The sequence below is a fragment of the Perognathus longimembris genome, chromosome 18 (genome assembly GCF_023159225.1).
Source record: "Perognathus longimembris pacificus isolate PPM17 chromosome 18, ASM2315922v1, whole genome shotgun sequence".
NCBI classification, from domain to species: Eukaryota; Metazoa; Chordata; class Mammalia; order Rodentia; family Heteromyidae; genus Perognathus; species Perognathus longimembris.
Window position 1 is genome coordinate 29,710,795 of NC_063178.1, and position 20,581 is coordinate 29,731,375.

General features: G+C 41.7%; 1 protein-coding gene across 1 annotated transcript in view; it reads right to left on the minus strand.

Moving 5' to 3' along the window:
• Positions 1 to 20,581, minus strand: part of LOC125366720 (GDNF family receptor alpha-1-like) — an 87,421-nt gene that overhangs the window by 26,827 nt on the left and 40,013 nt on the right. The window contains exons 5-6 of the mRNA XM_048367411.1: positions 6,417 to 6,526; positions 3,280 to 3,414 (exon numbers count right to left, since the gene is read on the minus strand). Of these exons, the coding sequence (XP_048223368.1) occupies positions 3,280 to 3,414; positions 6,417 to 6,526 (245 nt within the window). The remainder of the gene's footprint in view (positions 1 to 3,279; positions 3,415 to 6,416; positions 6,527 to 20,581) is intronic.

Here is a 20,581-nt window from a genome sequence, read left to right on the forward strand (position 1 = left end):
TGGTGAATGTCCCTTTCTTTTCACTATATTGCTCATCACAAGACTGAGGCAGGAAAAAATGCAGCCAGTCTCTTTCAAAGAAAAACCTACCTCAAACCTCATCAATAGCTAGAGAATATTTAAGTAAACATTTCTTTTTCCTTTTCTGCTCCCAAGTCTTCCAGACAAAATCTGCATAATTAAATAGAAGCAGTCTATTTAAATGAAAAGTTTAAAATGTAAAACTTTAAAAGCTTATTACAATTTCATGGGATTAGATTTTTTTGTGGCAGAACTAAATTGTTGTGTTTTTCTCTCCTCAAAAAGGAATAAAAAACAGTTTTTAATCAGGTCTTCAGGGATTTGGCAAGGATTTAGGAATTTTTTATTTCATACTCATTGTATAAGAAATCAAACTCCTTCATTTGGGGTATGAATGTGCAAACTGGTAATACATGACTCTTAGTAGGCATGTTTTCCCCCGTATACAAAATATTTTAGGCCTAATCTTGCCCCAAGAAGAAATACTTTTATCTAACATTGCTATTCTTTTAGTTTAGCAAATTGCAAACTCATTTTCAACAACTTTACTTTTGGGGGGAAGCAGAGGTGGGAGAATCACTAATTTGAGGCCAGCCTGAGCTATATACTGAGTTCCAGACCAGTCTACCATGCTTTTCCTAGGTGTTTACCTTGTCCCAGTGAGTTCAGTTGCTCAGGCTTTTGTTCATTCAAACATTAACAGAAATTAATCATCAGGCACTGCTACATGTGGTAGTTACATAACTGTAAACAGTGGCAACAAAAGACAACAGTCCCTCCCCAACCAGAACTTCAGTCTGGGTATGCAGATAGGCAAAATCTATAATAGACAGAGAGTGAGAAATGTCTGGAAAAAAATGAAGCAAGAGGAACCAGAGATCACTGGGGTGTGAAGAGGAAGTTGATAGGTGAGGTGGAATAAAGGGAAGGAAGTTGATGGGTAAAGTGGGAGAAAGTCCCCTCAGAGGAGATGGCCTCTGTATAAAGTGATGCAACTAGGACCTCACTTCCATCAGATCTCACCCTTCTCTCTTCTTCCTACATCTATCTGCCACATACTTGGCTCAAAAAAACACAACTTACCAGCCCCAACTAGAAATAAATAATGGGTTATATTTGTGTTCATGGTAAACCAATTTGAAAGGTATGGCTTAATTGGAAACTAAAACTGAGTTTCTCTGTGTGGATTAAAGGTACAATTCCTCTTAGGTTAGGGCCTTTACATGAGACCGAATTTGCAGCCCAGTGTTTTCAGTGCTCTGTGTCCTATCCAATCTGAGGACTCATAAAATAACAAAAAAAATCCTGGCTGACTTTGGCCCTTCTTATCGACCAAATGCATTTATTTTTATTGAAAAGTAATTAGCAATAAGAAACCAGACTACTCGTCCCTATTCCAAAATGTTAAGCAGGGACATCTTTAATTTCTCTGTAGGGGAAAAAGTGTTGTGCAGACAGTGTATTTTCTCCTGCTGACTGTATTGTTATTGCTTTATCTTCTTAAACATCCATTCCATCATGAGGAAAGATGAAGTCCCAGGTGCCATACTTTGACATGTTCAATGTCTTAGCAAACGCCTCCATCCTCAGACTAATTTTCTGGATTTGAATTTCACTTAAGAATCTAAAAGCTTGTGTTATTTTTAAGAGGATCAAAACAGGGGATTTCAGCTACATTATTTGAAGCACCTGAGGACTTGGGCTTTTCTTAGCAACCAAAGAAGTGATGAAGAGGTTTTAGAGTAATACTCAAAAGCTGTTTTTTGTGTACATGGCAAATGGTGAGCTATTGTTTCCAAAAAACCAGTCAACGTACTGCAGAATGTAATGGAGGAATAGTTACATTTGAGAGGACAAGGCTTGCAGAGGTGGATAGCTGAATCTTTATTCCAAGAAAATAGTACCTATCACCTAGAACTCAAACCTGATCCCAGTGGACATGTAAGTGTATGTGCACATATGTGTTTATATGCACTAAGGCTTAAAATCAGGGTCAGAGCAATGTCCCTTATCATTTTTCACTCAAGATTGGCTCTTTACTACTTGAACTACAAGTTCTACTTCTGGCGTTTGCTGGTTAATTGCAGATAAGAGTTGACAGACTTTTCTGCCTAGGATGGTTTTGAACCATGACTCTCAGATATCAGCCTCCTGTGTAGCTGAGGTTACAGCTGTGAGTCATGAGAGCTTGGCGCCAATAGGTATTTCACTATCAGGCATGAATAAGGCCTTGGGGAGACAGGAGAGCTGCACAAGGAACCCAATCCATGGCTTTGCATGCCAGTTCTGCCACCTATGGTTTATGTGAATACAGTTTTTATTCAGCTGCAGGACAGTTATGATGAAATCTGTCTCATACTGTTCCGGTGCACAGGACAAATGAGATCCCGCATTATCACTGCAGAGTGAGTTTGAACACCTACTCAGTGGCTTCCATGTGAGTGAGTGATATTTCCTAGTGTCCCAACTAGAGAATGCCCATAGTGGGTTTGCCTGTGACAGAGCCCTGGTATCCTGCTTTTGGAGTTTGTCTGATGGATGTCCACTGTTCACATCTCTACATTTCTCTCTAGCTCCATCTCCTTAGCAAATGTGTTTCCAAATTGCCTAAAGGACACTGCAGCAATAACCAGCTATATTTCAAGTAAGACCCCGCTCCCCAACAAGCCATCCCAGAGCGCTTATCTCATCTCCTGAGATAACCCATATCCTCAGCCTCCTGGTTGCATCATCAGCTTCCCCCACTCAAGATTTGTTGCTTATGCTCTCAGCTCACAATGAACATACAAGGGAATATTGATGTTCACATTCTAATTTCTCCCAGAGAGTCCTTGCAGTCTGTGCCCCAGCTAATTTGCCTGAGCTTCTCACACTGTATTCTGCGCAGGATTTTAGAAGCTCGGGAATGTAATTTCCATGGGCTACCAAGATCAAAATTAATGTACCCTCCAGAATTTGAATTTCTCCTTCTCCCAGGCTTTTGGATTCAGTCTTAGCAACACCAGTTCATCAATTGTTCCAGTCTCTGCTGCATTACTATATCCTAAAGCAGCTGGAGTCACCATCAGCGACTGGAAAAAGAGAGACAGAAACCAAGAGAGATAAGGAGAAAGAGAGAAGGATGGACAGAAAGATGTACAGGAAGATGGAGAGAGGCAAGAGACATGAATCAAAGATATACCTGCTTCCACTCAGGGAGGAAAACATGTTTGAGTCTGTATACTTCTTGTTTAGTTATTTATTCTTACAAAAACTCACTGAGACATGTATTGTCCTTGAAGAAATTCAGAAATTTCAAGCACTCTTCCAGCTCGTTCCCACTGTTCCTGCAGTCACACCACGGGGCCACGCTGAGGCTGCTGGAGTCTATGTAGTTGGGAGTCATCACTGTGCCTGGAAGGAGAAAACAAGGCATTTCATTCTTATGTAATGATGGGGACTTCACCATAGCATAAAAAGGAACAAATGTTCCCCTCAAAGAATATAAACTATATTCTTTGTGGATAACTATAAACCCTGGGCTTGCTGTGTGAGAAATTTTGTTAAGCGGTCCCTTTTCTTGGCAATTGATCTTGAACACAGAAAATAACTTACACATTTACTTTAAAAAATGATAACAAAATTCCTTGAGCTTCATTTAGGGTATTTTCTTCCTGCCTAAATACTATGGATGTTATGGAGTAGAAGCGAATTAACTAAGAATGCATGAGTCGCCAAATCTCTTGCATTAACTTGAAAATATCATCCATCTTAATAAATAGATAGCAATGGGTCTACATATTTCAAAAAGATAATTTTAGTGATTGAAATCCATTCTTCTCTGAAGCAAATGACTTCTTCAAAAGAAACACAAGGAAGTTTCAAGGTTTCCAAAATATCCCCCCCACCCACCCCCCCCACTACACAGCCTGTATCCTATGTGTTAATATCTGATCACCACATTCCCAACTGATTTAAAGTCCTTCACATTTTCAAAGAACTGGACATAAATGATAGGAATTCTCTGAGCTAAGAGCTCCTAAATCATCTCCTCTGAGAGATGGCATGTGATCCCTTCTGCTTATATTGTGTGACATTCCTGATTTTTATACTGAGTTCTGAGTTCAGTTTTATACTGTTTTATACTGAGTACTGAGTTATACTTATACAACTGCAATGTCTTCTCTGGGATGGCTCCTACCAAACATTGTCTACTGATGTCCAGGAGCTTTTCGCTATTAAATATTCTTGTGGGACTAAGCAGTTAGGTGATCCATCATCCATAGGGCGTGTTTGGTTCACAGCCAGAAAGAAGATTTTCTTTTAAGCTCCTCTGAGTCACAGCCATGTTATCTTCATCCTCCATTCCTGACTGTTTGGCACTGACTGAATAATATCCTATTTTAAACTGGTATGAAAATTCTTATCTGCCATGTAGAAGGAGCTTTCACTCAGTTGGGGAAGAAACAGGCATCTCAAATGTTGTGTAGGAATGATAAATCTATTTTATCCCTGGCACCAGGATGGATCCGAGACTTATAGAATTATTAACAAGATTTGTGCAAAAAAGTAAGATGGTAGGCTCCAATGATTGAGAAATCAATACTGAAGGAAATATCCAGACCCAAGAGAGAAATACATTTTGGTTTCAGAACACATTGTTTCCACCACTCATCCCCTCTAGTTCATTGTCCTTAGACACGTAAGCAAGGCCAAGCATAGAACAACCACACAGAAGTGTTGGCTGTGCCTTGCCTTGGCCACTCATGGAAGAGTTAATGATCACACACTCCTGGAAAGACACAGGCTTAAAGGCTAACAGTGACAACATATGGGCATGTAGCTTGACCTTGTCTTCTGAGAGATTCTCTGGTTTTATTTTTCCTTTTATTTATTTTTAACAATGACTGTGGAATGACCATTTTTGTTATTTCTATAATTGCACATTGGGATAAATAATTGCCAGTAAAGACTAACATTGTTAAGAAGAAGGTGAGTGTGAAAGTAAATCTGGAGTATTGACATAGGAAAATGCACTCACTCGTTAGATCAATAGAAATGGTCCCTAACTCCACAATGATTAAGGTATAATTAAATTATCATCCATGGGAACAGAAGCGTCATTTCAAAAAGTCAAGAGTACCAAATGTGCAAGAATCAGCAATAACAGCCTTGTATTAAATTCCATTACTGATTTTCTTGAAGTCTCTTATGGGGGAGGACACTCTAGTGGCAAGAAACTTATTCTGTGCTGTAATTCTGGGTGTGAAGTTTTTCCTGGTGATGTGTATGCCCCTAACACAAACACCTTACAGGAACACACACCTTGTCTGGGCCATCACACTCTTGACAATTGTGATTTCTCTCACTTTCCCAGCATGTTCCTTACTACATACCAACTTCCATGGGGCATTGACACCAAGGCTTCTTCTGTCTCCATACCTGGTACACATGCCTTTCATTCTGACAGCCCTATTTATCACGTTTGCCTTTTGCTCAGTCTTTCTTATAACCCAATGGTCCCTTGTTTAATGGTGTTGTGCTCTTGAATGCTGACAACATATTTTTCCCCAGTGTTTGATGTCTCAAAAGACAGACAAAATACTGTTTCAGTTATGAAACAATATTTTTGGGGGTGGGAAACCCATTATTAAACATTAGTCTAAATAATCCCTTGCACATGGGGAGTTGGATTACCAAAGCAGCTAATGACAAGAAGGATATTCCCCCCACTCCCTATTCCCTGCCTACTTAGCAATTTTATTTCCAAAGGGTTATTTCTGGGAAACAGCTTCTTTGATTTCCCCAGACAGAATGCCTTCCAAGTTCCTTCTTTCCTAAGTCCCCTAATTCAATTAACTTGGTTTGACTTGCTTTCTTCTTCCATAAGTAGCCATGCTTGTTTTCCTGTTTTTGTTCTGCATGGTCGTTTCCCCAACAGACATGCTTCACTCTTCATCCCACTTGCAGTCTCTCTGTGCCTTAATAATCCCCATTTTCTGCCTTTGCTTTTCCTGCATCCTCCTGGATCCATTACTCTTGCTTGTTTTCTTCTTCCACCTCCACTTGTTCTTCTTCCTTCTCCTCTTCATATTCTCCTTTTCTTCTCCTTCCTTCCCTCTTTTCTTCCTTCCTTCCTTCCTTCCTTCCTTTCCTCCCTCCATCCCTCCCTCCCTCCTTCCTTCCGTCCTTCCTTCCTTCCTTCCTTCCATCTTCTTCCTCTCCTCCTCTCCCTCCTCCTTCTCCTGCTCCTCCTTTTTTATTTTCTTTTTACAGGGATTATTGTTAAAACGCTAACACAGTGACTTCTGATTAATATTCCCTTATGCACACATCAGGATGTTGCAAGGTGAAGTGTGAAGGGTGAAGGTATTTGTAAACCTGACTCTCTTCCTATCCCATGCCCCCAATCTTACCAATCAGCCCTGAGTAGGCAAGGAGGCAATCTGCATAGTTCTCCTTTAGACAGCTGGTGACAGACCTTGACTGTGGCTGACAGTTGATAAAAAAATCTGCTAGGCGAGATCTGCAATAGGAAAAAAGGGGTAAATGTGAGTAAATTGTCCACAACTTGTGAGTTGGGAAGTGAGGTGTTGGAGACAGGATGTTTAATGGAAACGGGTGTAGTAATCTAGGAAGAATACCTTCCAATGTACAGTGGGGTAACTATGGTGAACAACAATTAATTGCCTATTTTAAAGCAACTAGTAGGAAGGATTTAGGATATTTTCAACAAGAAAATAATATTCATTTTAGAAGTAATAGATGTGCTAGTTAACCTGATTTAATTATTATACATTACATATATGTATTAAAACATCACATTGCATCTCATAAATATGTGTAACATTGTTTCAATGACAAATATAAAATACATTAAGAGGAAAACGATTCTAAGTATCTAGACATCATAAATTTTATTCCTTTTCTCGCATGCCTCTTTACACACTCACACACACATACAAACTAACAAACACTCTCTCAAATATCTACCCCCTCTTTCTCCATCAGAGCCCCAATCCACCTGTATGTGCCTGTTTATTTGCAGAGAATTCTTCAGGGACTGTAACTGGAGAAATCTTGAGGCTTTGAAGTTCCCTTTCAATATTTATTTCTGACTAGACTTATTTGCATCTTTAGGAAAGATGCTTTTCGATATACTCACTGGAGATCCACAGTGGGAAAATATTTACTTTATACAGAAACATGTTCCTGGCATCCAATTAGGATCTTAAAGCTCATCTGCTCCCATAAGTCCTCTGGTTTGCAGAATGCATGTCTCTGACTTCTAAAGCATCTCTCCTCTGCTCAGGAGGCAGTGATTTCTTCCAACCTGGTGGCACTTTAGTGCTGGCCTTTTGGAAACAGAAGTGAGAGGCGAGAGGGATGCGTGCAAATTCCCAGTGGGTACCGTGAACCTGTGCTGGTGTCCAGAGGATTCCACCGGCCAGAATATAGCCCAGTTTCTAATATGACATCTCTACAGTGGCCAGCATGATCTGCTCAGAAGACCCAGGAGAGGGGGAGGGGGGTACTGAAGTTGTAGAGACCCAGAAGTGATGAGAAACCACAGACATGCTTTCTGAAGCCAGCTGACTATTTCTCAGTCTGATAAAGAGATATTGTTGGAGAAATCCCGAACAAGAGCTGACCACCTCTGAAGTCATGTCAGCAGAGGGCTGCTCTGTTTCTAGGAGAGAACACAATGGCCCTGGGGAGAATTAAAATCATCTGGAAGTTTCAGTTTTCTATCTTACACTTCCTCAAGTTGGTTGTGGACCTTTCCAATGCTGTTGTTAATTCTTCCTACCCAAGAGATTTCATTTGCTAAACATACTTTTAATACCAACAAGCCTAGGTTCATGGAGCTGGACATGGCAAGGTGTAAGGGTGGAGTGGGATGAGGATGACAGTAAATCTGTAAAGACCCAGAGAAAGCAAATGACACATCCTCTCCCTAGAACTTATCTATAAGGGGCACTAAAAGGCTCGATACATGGTAGATTTCAAGTACACTGCACGAGCTGCATAGAACTCCACGTGTTTTTTTTTTGTGTGTGTGTGTGTGTGTGTGTGTGTGTGTGTGTGTGTGTGTTTTCTTGAAGCTAGAGAACTACCTGCCTGATCCATCATGGTAGATCTCTAGGGCAGGTGCAGGAGCTCTGCTTTCTTTCTCTATCTATTTATTTAATTTTATTTCTGCACAGAACCTGGCACTCCTCAGAGAGGGTCTTTATTATATCTCCTATACAGGGCCATGTGCTGAAGCTGAAAGGCTTGGTGAGAACCTATGAGACAAGACTGAGCATTGGTGGTTCACTCCTGTTCTACTAGCTATTCAGAAGTCTGAGATATGAGGATTGTGACTCAAAGTCAGCCCAGGAAGGATAGCGTACAAGACTCTTATCTCCAATTAGCCAGCAGAAAACTGGAAGGGGAGCTATGGCTCAAAGTGGTAGAGTGTTAGCCTGGAATAGAAAAACTCAAGGACAGTGCCCAGGTCTTGAGTTCAAGCACCACAACTGCCACCATCACCACCAACAACAACAAAAAAATGATGAATGAAGGAACAGTGAATGCATGAGCATGTGCCTAATTCTCAACATCAGTCTGTGTGTTACTGGTGGGTTTGTTTTTTTCTTTTTTCTTTTTACTGAAGGATATAAAATCTACCTATTTTCAATAGTCTAGTTAAAGGATTTATTTCTTCTAAGGACATTTTTGAAGGTGGCTTGAGTTTACTCAGCAGGCTCTGATGGCATCCGGCTTGGATTGAGTATTAATTTCAGAAGACTTTTCTTGGTAATTAAAGTTAATGATCTAACTTTGCAAAGCCACCCCAGGCAGCTGCGGCTCCTTACTCTGCATACAACCTGGCCTGGATCAGCTCTGGGCCCTGGAAGTCCCCCATTCCCTCCCTAGTCTTCAGAGACCTGTCTTCTGCTTTTCAGTCTCTCCAGCAGACTATTAAGTGAACCCCATTTTGAGGCAGATTACTGTCCTTCAGTGCAAGACTAATGCCACCAGACTCATTTTGCTTAAAAACCTCAGTCCAATTGGCTCACAATTGGACTCTACAATGAAAGGCTAATTGAGTCAGTCTGTTGCAGAAAGCATCACCCAGTTTGGGAGGATAAAACAAAATGCACTGCTTGAGCAGAACCCTGGATGGCAGTGTGCTGAAAGGGCACAAATCCCAGCCTGTTCACAGGCACAGCATTGCATGGGAAGAGAGCTGCAAAATGAGAGAGAGCCACAGCACAGTTACCACACTCAAGCTTCCATGATTTTGGCCCACTTGGCCCACTTTCCTTGATGTTTAATTTGGAGACAGGGTGCTTGAAGTATGGAATTCCCATTTTGCAGAAGGACAAGCTGAAGTGAGACATTTATACAGTGTTGTGCTGGAGCCAGCTCATTGCTGGTTGCTGGATTAATTATGAAACATTTTCTTTTGTTAGGATGACTTTGAAATGGTAGCTAAAAGTAGAATGGTAGGAACATTTATACCAAGGTGATCAGCATAGGCTACAAAGCAGGACTTTGTGCTGCTCTTAGGGAACATGTTAGCTATTAATCGGCATAACACTACTGAAAAACCTGATACAGTTGGATTCACTGATAAAGCATGTATTTTGTTTTGGGAATCCAGTATCACTCCTGGAACAAGCATCCTCTGTTATTCACAGGGTGTTAAATGAGATAGTCTGGTACCCATTAACCTCTAGGCTTCAGATTGTTACAAAAAGAGAGATGAGATGTCCTCAAAGGATTCTTCCTTCATAACCTCTCATCTTCCCAAAACAGCTAAGACTTCTTCTGACATTATGTGCAAAGAGCTATCCATACTGACAAAGTGGCTGGTAGTTGCCCACCCCAGAGACTCAATGATGTGTCCAGTGCTTGTGATATGACAATGAAAAAGACTTGTCCTTGGGCTTACATAAGCTGCAATTCAGATAGTAAGAGAAATAAGTAAAAAGGAATCTGGTGTTACAAGGGCTGGTTATTTATAAAATGTAAGGAAAGCCACTTGTTACCAAAAGACCAAAGATGAACAAAGAATTTAGTTGATATGTTTTACAAACTATAGTTTCTTTTTTTCTGTGAGAAATCTAATGAGGTAGATAATATAATTTTATCCTAACTTTACAATATAGGAAGCCAAGTCTTGGAACATGGAACAACAGACATAGGATTTTTAACCTTTCATTTGGATTGTAGCACATATGCCTTCCATGTTCCATAGTTACAGAACCTGGCTTTACAAAAACCATGATTTGGGGCCTTTGGAGACTCAATTGTGGAGTTGATTGATAGTGTCAGTCCCATTATACAGATGAAGAAACAGGTCCTGGGATAATAAATGGCTTCCTTCAGGTTGTCAAACTCTGTGGGGGAATCAGAATGTGGCAATATTCCATCAGTCTCCAGAGCCATGACTCTTCATCATGACCTTTAACACATTCCTTGTTAGGAGTACTGCTGGCCATTCAGCCTGGATGAGCAGGCCATGGAATGCAAAAACCCTCAAATGAATGTAGCAGAGCCAATGAAGATATTAAACTAAGGAAGTGACATGATCACATCTGCATAAATGGAAGAGTCTTATATGCAAATGGCAGACTTCTCAGTTGTTCAGCAATGATTTGCTCAAGGCCCACTTATGTATCCACCTGCTTGGGCAGCCACAGGGAAGATACAAAATGGCCAGTGGTGGGAGGATGGTTTCTTAGAAGAGTGCAATAAAAGCAATCAGTGCCAGAAAGGGAGGGAGAAAAGGAAAAGTGTTGAGCAGTGAACACCTCTGGAATAGAAGTCGAGATGTAGAAAGGGGCTGGCAGACTTCCCAAAGGATCAGAGCACCAACAACTCAGACAGCAGAGGATGGATTTGCAAGGCAGGTAGTGGGGTGGGTTGTAGCTGGTTCAGTGCATGGTATTCTGAGGAGCCAAGTCCAGCAGGTTGTTTGTTACAGCTCTGGCTCTGTGTCTGCAGGAACTCCTACTGTATGAAAGCCTCAGCAGCCCTGGAGCCCCTCATATGCACTCCGGGGTTATGAATCATGCTGTAATAGGTTTCACTAGCCTCCCTGCCTAGGCTGCTGTGACCCAAACAAGGAAGCTTAAATGTTCAGTATGAGATTAACAAAGAAATTCTGCAATTGGATTTCTTCTGGAGACAAGAAATCTCCATGACTACTGCCATGAGCTCTCATTGTTTTTCTTCCCAAGGAAATGAATGGACACTAATGCAGAAATGTATTGCCTTCAGTAAGAGAAAATCTCCCTGCCTTAAAGAGAAAAAGAGAAGACTGACAAATGCTGTGATAGCCTTAGGAACTCTGAAAAAAGAGTGGTTTGTAGAAAAAGAAAAGTCATATTAAAGGAAGCACATTGCTAACTGGAAGTAGAAAGATGATTAAAATGATAAAGCCTAGATGTGTCTTCTCAAATAGCAGATGGTCTTTTGACAGTGTGTGTGTGTGTGTGTGTGTGTGTGTGTGTGTGTGTGTGTGTGTGTGTGTAAGACCTGTAACTGTTTTGACAAAGCAGTGTTGTGGAGAACAAGTTAAGTATATATCAGCAATGTGTAGTTTAATTCCATCTAGATTAGTATAATCATATAAATGTTTTTTTCTAGGACAAATTTCATACTTTGACACAGGCCCTGTGGTTGGTGGAATTGAGCCTGGACTTAGAATTGTGAGATTTTGAAAGGGATGTAGGCTCTGACATTAATTAACTAGAGTTCCTAAATACTGCTTAACTTCTTAGCTCTGGGATTTCCCTTTCAAAATCTCAGAAATACAGCCTATGGGATACTTAAAGCTGGCTAGATTTAAAAAACTACTTTTGTTTTCAAAACATTATTGCTATTATTATTACTTTACTGGTACCCACATTCCATTTTTTTCTGGTATTGGGGCTTGAACTCAGGGCCTAGATGCTGTACCTCAGCCTTCTCTACTCAAGGCTGGCATTCTGCAAATTAAGACAGCCTTTCACTGGTTAACTGGCAGTGAGAGTCAGAGTTGTTTGCCTGTCAAACTATCATTCTCAGAGCACAGTCCTTTTCAGCAGCTATGATTATAGGTGTGAGCCAATGGCACCAGGCTCACATTCCATTCTTCCATGAATTATGATTTCAGTGTCAAGATGTTTTTTGATTCTTGAATCTAGAAAGCAAAACTTTTTCCAGTGGATCCTCGAAACCCATATTCAAGACCACCACCAACCCGGCAAAAGGGATGAAGAGCCTGTTCAGCATCCCATGGCATTGAACATAGGGGGCATGGGAAGAGGAGGAATGGCTATCTGCTTGTAACAGCCCTGAAGGGGAGAAGGATGGAAGCCATACCTTTTTCATTTCCCTGGGATTGTATTGAAATCATCAAGGGTAGACTTCTCTCCTCTCACCATGGACTGGGATGCTCTGTAGACACTTCTTCCTCCAGTTCCCCTGCCTTTAGAGATCCAGCAGGCCCTCAAGATGCCACATAGGACCACGTGGAGGCTGGGACCCACAGATACACAGGAGTGGATGCTTTGTTTATATGCTTGTTTTGAGACAAGGTCTCACTGTTTAATTTTGATTGGACTGAAGTTTCTCCTCCTCCTTAGGCACTTCTTTCTGATGGATCATTAGGAATCCAGGGGCTTACAGAGCTTGACTCCCCAGCAGAAACCTAGATTTCCCCATTGATCTGTTTCTGAAAGTAATTCTCTGAATTTGATGTAAATGCTAAGACATTTAAAGCTTAAAATTGCAGTTCACATCATTTGGTTTCAAAAAACCCTTTAAAGAATCTGTTCAAGAAAGCCAAGAGTTAAAGGTAAGAAAATAAAACAGGCCTAGGCAGCCTGGTTGCTAAACTAGCTTCAGACTTTTATTCTCATGTTCCTTAGCAGGAACCTCCTACTGAGCTTCTCCAAGACTCACTTTCTTTTCCTAGAAAATGGGGCCAGTGCTACAGATAGATGCTCCCAGTGTCTTCCTGGACTTCTTTCTCTGAAGAATGACTTTATCATCGGAAGGGGGGTGGTGATTATACACAATTATACAACCTTTTATATACAGCCTCATATACAACCTTATCATTGGTGGGAGGGGAGATAATTATATACGGTTACTCAATACACTAGCTGCCTGATATAATTTCGTTTCCATTCCTTCATCTTTTCCTCCAGTTCTTAATGCATTCCAGTGTTCAGCGAGTTGAACCTAGGTCTTCTTCCTATATTACATTTATATACTACATTTACAGGCTACGCTTGTGTAACTAAAAGCATCAACTTTGACCAAAACACTTGAGAATACCCATGAGGCATCTTACAGTGTTGCTGAAAGTCTCTCTGTTATAGAAACTCACAAATTAAACATATTTTAAGAAAAGCTACTGCCTCCCCCCAGGTTTGTAGCGAAAAAAAGACATTTTTAAATGACTACCTATCTGTAAGTTCTTTACTACTTCTAACATTTTCCACAGAGTTAAAAACACAACTTGAAAAGCATGCTTCTAATATCAGACCAGGATGACAAAGCTAGCACACTGGAATGGTGATTGTCTGTTATAGTGACACAAAACAGATTTTTTCCATTTTCTGATTTTAGAAAATTACCTTAGCCCTTGTTCTCCAAGTACCTACTGGAGAGCACATTTGGAAAGCATCTTTCAGGAAATCAGAGCCTATATTAAGTACATATTGCAAGGGGGTGTTATTCTGAATCACTTTGGCCTGTGCATTCTGGCTTCCTAGATCAAAGGCCTAGGGCTGGCCTGGGAGTTGGCTGCAGAGCTGGAAGGCTGAGCCTGGGTCTCCCCTACCTGAGATAATTAATTTCCTTTGGAAATTACAGAGTCATTTCCCATTCACTGAGCTGGAAACACCCATGCCAGCATATCTGCAGGGTACCTAACTTGAGGTCATGCAGTGGGTGGAGGTTGGGAAGCAGAACTGAAGATTTGTTGGTGAAACCTGGGACCACCCTACCCTAAAAGTGGAGTTTGGATGGTGGGATGGTGGTAAGCGGCAATTCCCCACCCTCAACTTCCTGAAGTATGGGAAGTGAGGGTCAGGTAAGCCCCTAGGGTCCTACAGTGAAAGGAGCCCATACTGGCCAAACCTTGCTACCAGTGGTCCTACTCAAGTCAACAGATGATAATTAAGCATAAGATACAAGTCACCCACACCGGAGAGGGCAAATTGCCAGATACAAATTTGAGATTACTCTGGGTCAGGGACTGTGTGTGAATCTTTATATCAATTACAAAATGTGTATGACAAAATAAAGAAGCACTTTTCTGCTTGGGGGCTAGCACCACCTCAGCTTAGGGGGACTCTGTCAAACCCTGCAAGCCTGAATGAGGGCTAACCCCTTTGGAATACTAGGGTTTCCCTTCTCTCTACTCTTTAGCCTCCTTATCTCTTGCACAGAAGTTGAAACAGCTTGAAGAAATGATTGCAGGAAATAGAAGCCTCCAAAGTTCTTGGAACTCGGGGAAGCAAGAGCATGAAATCTATCTGGTTGAATTACATCTGAGCTTGAGGAGGGGGGAAGCTAGATTTCTATGCATGTAAACTCCACTGCTGCTACCAGGGAAAATGGCTGGTGGGCATGGCAGAGGGTCTTCTTTGAAGAGGAGTGAAGGGCATCAAGCAGCAGAAGAGATTGAGCAGGGTATGTCTCAGCTGACCGGTTTTGTAAGTACCACCTGAATTCCAAAAAACTGAAGATTTCCTTCCATGTACCCCCAACTCCTGGGAAATACCCTGATGGCTTCTTGCCACCCCCCAGGCATCTTCCTCATCCATTCCCAGTGATCCATTGAGATGTAATCTACAAAAGAGAATAAGGTTCCCCTGTGATGAATGAAATGACCATGGGACACAGGGCAGGCAGAAAGGCAAATACCAAGATGATCCCAGCACTGGGCATAACGATGGATTATTTAAAGCTGTGACAGGAACAAATTCCTCTGAGCATGAGATGCATGGCCAGGTCCCTCATGCCCACCGCCTTTGGCAAAGTGAGAGGTGAGGACAATGCAACAAGGACCTAGAGATCAAACTGGGTGAACCTGAGTGCTGATGAGACAGGCATGGAACTTGCCCCCTAGGGTTTGGGGTGTCATAGATTATGCTTGAAGTAAATAGTGAGTTAATAATAATAATAATCAAAAAGTCAGTGTGATCTATTTCTAGAAAGAAATCTTTCAAATTCACAAAGCGCCCACTCTGTAATAAGCAATGAGTGTTCAAGAGGAAATTAGATAAAGGAAGAACTTAATGAGCATGTATTACCTGAGTGGCTTTTTAATTTTTATAAATGATGATAAGAGGCTCTAATGGACATTATGTCCTAACTCTGTGAAAATGGTCTTTACAACTGATGCTGCCTTAGTTACTGAGCCATAAAGAATGTCTGGGCTCAGAGACTGGCCAGGGTCATTATTCTGGCTGTCTGGAAATAAAGGTAGGAAGACTGAGCAGTATAAGGATATTGTATTCTTGTCATGAAAAGTAGTCATTTGGAACTAGTGATAGAAACCATACTTCAGAGTCAGCAAGCCTGGGCTTGATTTTCAACTCCTCCAAGAGAAGCTGTGTATTCTGGGCTAGGCTATTCCCCTAACTATCCTCTTACAGAGTGGCTGGGTTGATTGTAGTTGGTGTTGGTTATGTGTATAGCCCAGTGCTGCTCATTTTGCTTTCCTCCTCTTTTCAGCACAGCCTTGAGCATCTGTCCTGTGACTACCACTCTGCTCTCTTCCACACCTCTCATCCTCTGACCCACCTCACACGGTGGCTTCTCCAGGAAGACAGCACCTTACACCCTCTTGACCACTGCAGCTAGCTTCAGTGTTCATATTCTTGCCTTATTATCTGACCTATCAGTGATATAATAAGTACAGGATGGATGGATTGAGAGATGGAGAGATGTTTGGAGGGAGAGATTGAGGGCTAGATGAGGAGATAAATGAGTATTGGGGTGGATATAAATGTGGATAGAAGAAATGACAGATGAATAGGTGGACTCACAAATGGGTAAAGAGGGAGACATAGATGGGAGGAAGCATAGATGGGAGGGTAGGTTATGCCTCTCTAACTTCTTCCCTGAGTAGTTGACATGATGACCACTTCCCTTTCTGTCTTAAGAATCTGTCGCCACTCAGTTTTTCCACGGACTCTGCTTGGTTCTTGAAGCCCTCACTTCTCTAAAGTATTTTCAGAAATTTACATCAAAAACTTCCCATGTTTCTGTCTTTGGCTTATTTCTCTTTTCACTCACTTTCCAAAAGAAAAAATCCTACCATGCATCTTCAATAACAACCTTATGTGGCAGATTCTAAAGTTTGTATCAGCATTTCAGCCTCTTGTCTGAGATCCACTTATGTTCAAATGCATTCATTGGGTTACTTGTTGAGAAACTTCCCTCATCTCTTATCCTGTTATCTCTGGCCCTCTGTATTTCTCACCTAGTCCTCCCTTGATCAGCCTCCAGTCTTCCCCACACTCTGCCTCCACCTAGTTTCCTCAGATGTTCTCTAGAGTTTGATGGAGAAAAATCTACCATTTCACCATGGCACTGGAGGCCCTGGATGCCTTGCTTGTACTATACTTCAGTTGTTTTCTCACTTTTTTTTTCCTGGAAATTCCTCTAGGCTTTTCACATTCCCTGTTTCTCAGTCCTGGAGACAAGATTTCAACACAGCTCCTGAGGTTTTCTCCTGAAGAAACAGTGGCTCTCTAAACTTGCTCAACAGAGCCAATCAAATTACAACCTTCTTTTTCCCCCACATACATTTGTATCCAAACACAGACAAGGAAAATTCTGGTGCCCATACTCCACTTATCCACCTGGATTCCTAAATCAACAAATATGTAAACGAGGAAGGGGGTGACATTGTTCTAAAAGAAACATACTCATTACCTGACTTATGTAACTATAACTCCACTGTATATGACCTTTACAATAAAATTTCAATTAAAAAGAAAAAGAATAGCAGTCCCTAAGTCTGTCTCCAAGTTGAGAGTGATAGAGTGACTTAGAGGGGATATGGGCAGCTGGAAGGAGGGCAAGGAAGGACACAGAGGACCCAGAGGACCCAGAGAAAAAGAGGCCACTACAGAGAAGGAGAAATATGGTAAATACAGTCAGGTAGTTCTTAGTGACAGGATCCAGCTGGAACCAATGAATGGTTTCACCCCAGCTTTTGCCAAAAAGATAAGGAGAGGTGCAAGGACATGGGGTGGGCAGGCTACAGGTGGCTTACACTTGATTCACAGCCCAGGTCACTGCAGAGCAGAGCAATAGAGCTCTGATGGTGCTGAGAGACACTGACTGCTACACATGCTCAGACACAGGCTGGGTGTGGAGGCACAGAAGAGTCAGCAAAAAGAATGCTTTGTGGACCTGATAAAGTCAAGGAAGACAAGGGTGGCAACAGATGCCAGAGGACATCTTTTCTCATCTCCAAAAGTCTTGATGAATATCAAGCAGTTCTGTATGCCAGATTCCTCTCCCCATGTAGTAGAGACAGGGAAACAGCAGCTCTCATGGGTGATATACACTAGAAACAGGCCACTCTGCATGCTGGATGCATTACTAAAAGACATGTCATCATTCACCATGAAAACTGCTCAAATCAACTGGAAAAAATGGTATGTTTCTATTTTCTCATACTCCCAAACCTTTGCTTTCCATGGTTGAAACATTTGCCTTTGTCTTATTGCTGATTTCCATTTGTGAATTAATCCATGTAAAATAAAAAATAAGTGGCAAATTAATCTAGCCACTTAGTTTTAGGTATTAATTATCCCTTAGGCATTTTCTCGTGTGCATGCCAGAAGTCAAGACAAGCCCAGACACAATGATGTAGAATCTAGTTTGGACTCCGAAATTTAAGCTGGAGAAGGGAGAGAAGTTCTTGATCTCTGAACACCTCCCCCCACAGTTTGCTGTAAAAAGAGCCCTACTTCTAGGCAAATAAAACACGTTTCTCACCTCATAAAGGTGCATGACCATTGTCAAACTAAGTAAGCCAGTAGAACACAAATTTGCTGCTTTTTGTATATGTATTTCCCTAACACCCCAGCTGACAAATGAACAATAATACATTTCCTTTCCATATAACAAGGATACAGCCCAGCATAGCAAATAAGGTGTTGTTTCAAGCAGAAGCTGAGAAATCTCAGGTGTTCCTGTTTTGGAGTTGTATCAAGGAATATCTTCCTGATTCTGCTAAAAGCACTCCAGGTTTCTGGGATGCAATTATACGATCCTGGGTCCCAAGGGAAAGATAGAAAAAATACCTTTGGTGATGTAATCAAGTCACAATCTGTGGAGACTCTAGGGACAACAGCTAGAAAGCTGGCAAAGGGGGAATTTCTAGCAGGTCATTAAAGCCTTGGGGACAGATGGTATTGCCCCCAACTCTTCTCCTTCCCTTCTAACCTTCACCATTACTGGTATCTTTGTAGAGGAATGATATATTTGGCATAGCACTGCTGGATGCAAATACAACACTTGATTTCCCCTAGGAGTAGACTGCCAGGAAAGAGAGAGCCTGGGCCACTGACCCAGGTAGACAGCTGGTTTAAGCTGGAGCTCTTTAGGAGCCTACCCTTGGGGCATCATGTCACATACTACAAGTAACAATTGCTACATGCATAAGGAAACACCAAGTATGTATAATCACTATTGCATGTGCAGAATGACCAGGACAGCCACAGCAGCCACCAAACATCTGCTGGGCTATTTCCCCCATGGGGGGGTGGGGCGTGTTCAGTAGCAGTTAATGTCTCCAGGATGTGTGAACCTCAGGCTTCCTCCTCGTTTGCTACTGGAAGCAGAATGGGTTGTACTCTACCTCTGATTTCTAGATGAAAGCAGGAGTGAGCTCTAGGGGCAGGTGATAGGCCTCCTGGTACTGAGCAACTGTGGCATCTGAGTGACTAGGAAAATAAAGGGACAGAAACAAATCTGTGGCATCCTAAATCATTGCACAATTGTAAAGCTTTCCCTGAATGTCAGGGGAAAGCAAGCAAGGCATATGTATATGTATATAAAACAATTTGCATCAGGAACAAAGGCACATATCTGCTTTTGGCCAAACTCGGTATTAACATGCTTCCAGGCAGTAAGGAAAGCACGCAGAACAAAACTAATAGGGGAGACACTTTTAAGTTTCATCACAGTTTTCTAAAAACACTTCAGTGCGTGCTTTGCTGGAGACAAGCTTGGAGGCCCAAGCAGTCGAGGCAAATAACTTATGAACTTCCCTAAAAGTGAAAAGGGAAAAAAGAAAACAAAGTCAAAATAAAAGCTCAAATTGTTTCTCATCTGTTTGAAGGCTGAAGGTAGAAGACAGCCAGATTTTGTATCTGGTACAGAGCCAGATTTTGGGGAAAGAAATTTGAAGGCCCTTGAACAGGAAAATCTTACTTTCGGGAAGGTTTAATGATCTTGAGTAGTTCTTTGATAGACACTGATGCTAAAACAGAAAGTGTGAGTTTTTAAAGAGTCTGGTATTTAGGATGTAATTTTCTCTCTTGCCATCTCTTCTTGGAAAAATTCAAATGATGCCTTAATTCATAATCACAGTGGGAGGGAGAGGAGAGGGTCTTTAAGAGGAAGCTGAAAGAACCCTGGCTCTAGCCAGTACCAGCTACCGACTGCCCTGGGTATTCACCCAACTGCCTCACGGAGATGGATTATGAAGGGATGGAATAAAAACCATAACATGAAATGCAAAATTAGTAAGAATCCGATGAAAGAAAACATCACTTACCAACTTAGCAAATCAAATTACACTCACCACTTTGGCAGGGAGGGGGAAATCATGAAAAATAAGTCTAGGCTCTGGAAAGAAATTATGAGCTAAGTAAGTTAACAATGGGTAACACCACCAGTAAAAGTCCCTGATTCAACTTCCCAGGAAAGACTCAAGACAGGGCACAAAGCCCATCAATCACATGGAGACAATTTTCCCTTGGTGTGGCCCTTGGGCAGCCTCTGGACCTCAAATAGTCTCTCAGTTCTACCCAAAGCTGGAAGTGTGACCATACTACAAACACTGCCTTGCGGTGCAACCCAGTCCAGAAAGACTTCACCCCTTAGCCTGAAGCTGCTATTTGCTCCATGCCAAGATACTGAATTGAGATGCTCAGCTGTTAGGCAAGGGCTGGCTTGTGTCCATTTTACATTTCTTCCCCACTAGTGGAGTCTATTCTTGCTATTAGTGGCATTGCTACTAATTCCTTCAAAAGGTTCTTCTACCAAGACAGTTTGAGCCCCCAGGAGAGTACCTGAACCATCCTATTATCTTCAGGTTCCTCTTTCTTCCTCTGCAAGCACTCTCTAAGTCCCTAAACTCCAGGCTATTCTTACTTGCTTAGCAAGAAATCAGTCTGATTTAAAGTATTCATACTAACCCACTAAGGAGTCTCTTTTTATAAGAACAAGGCAGTGGATGCAATTTAACTGTTTCGGAATAGGCTTTGAACACATGTAGGAAGGCCACAGATCTTCTCTTGGAGACACGGTAAGATATATTTGTGAAAAGACAAAGCTCTAC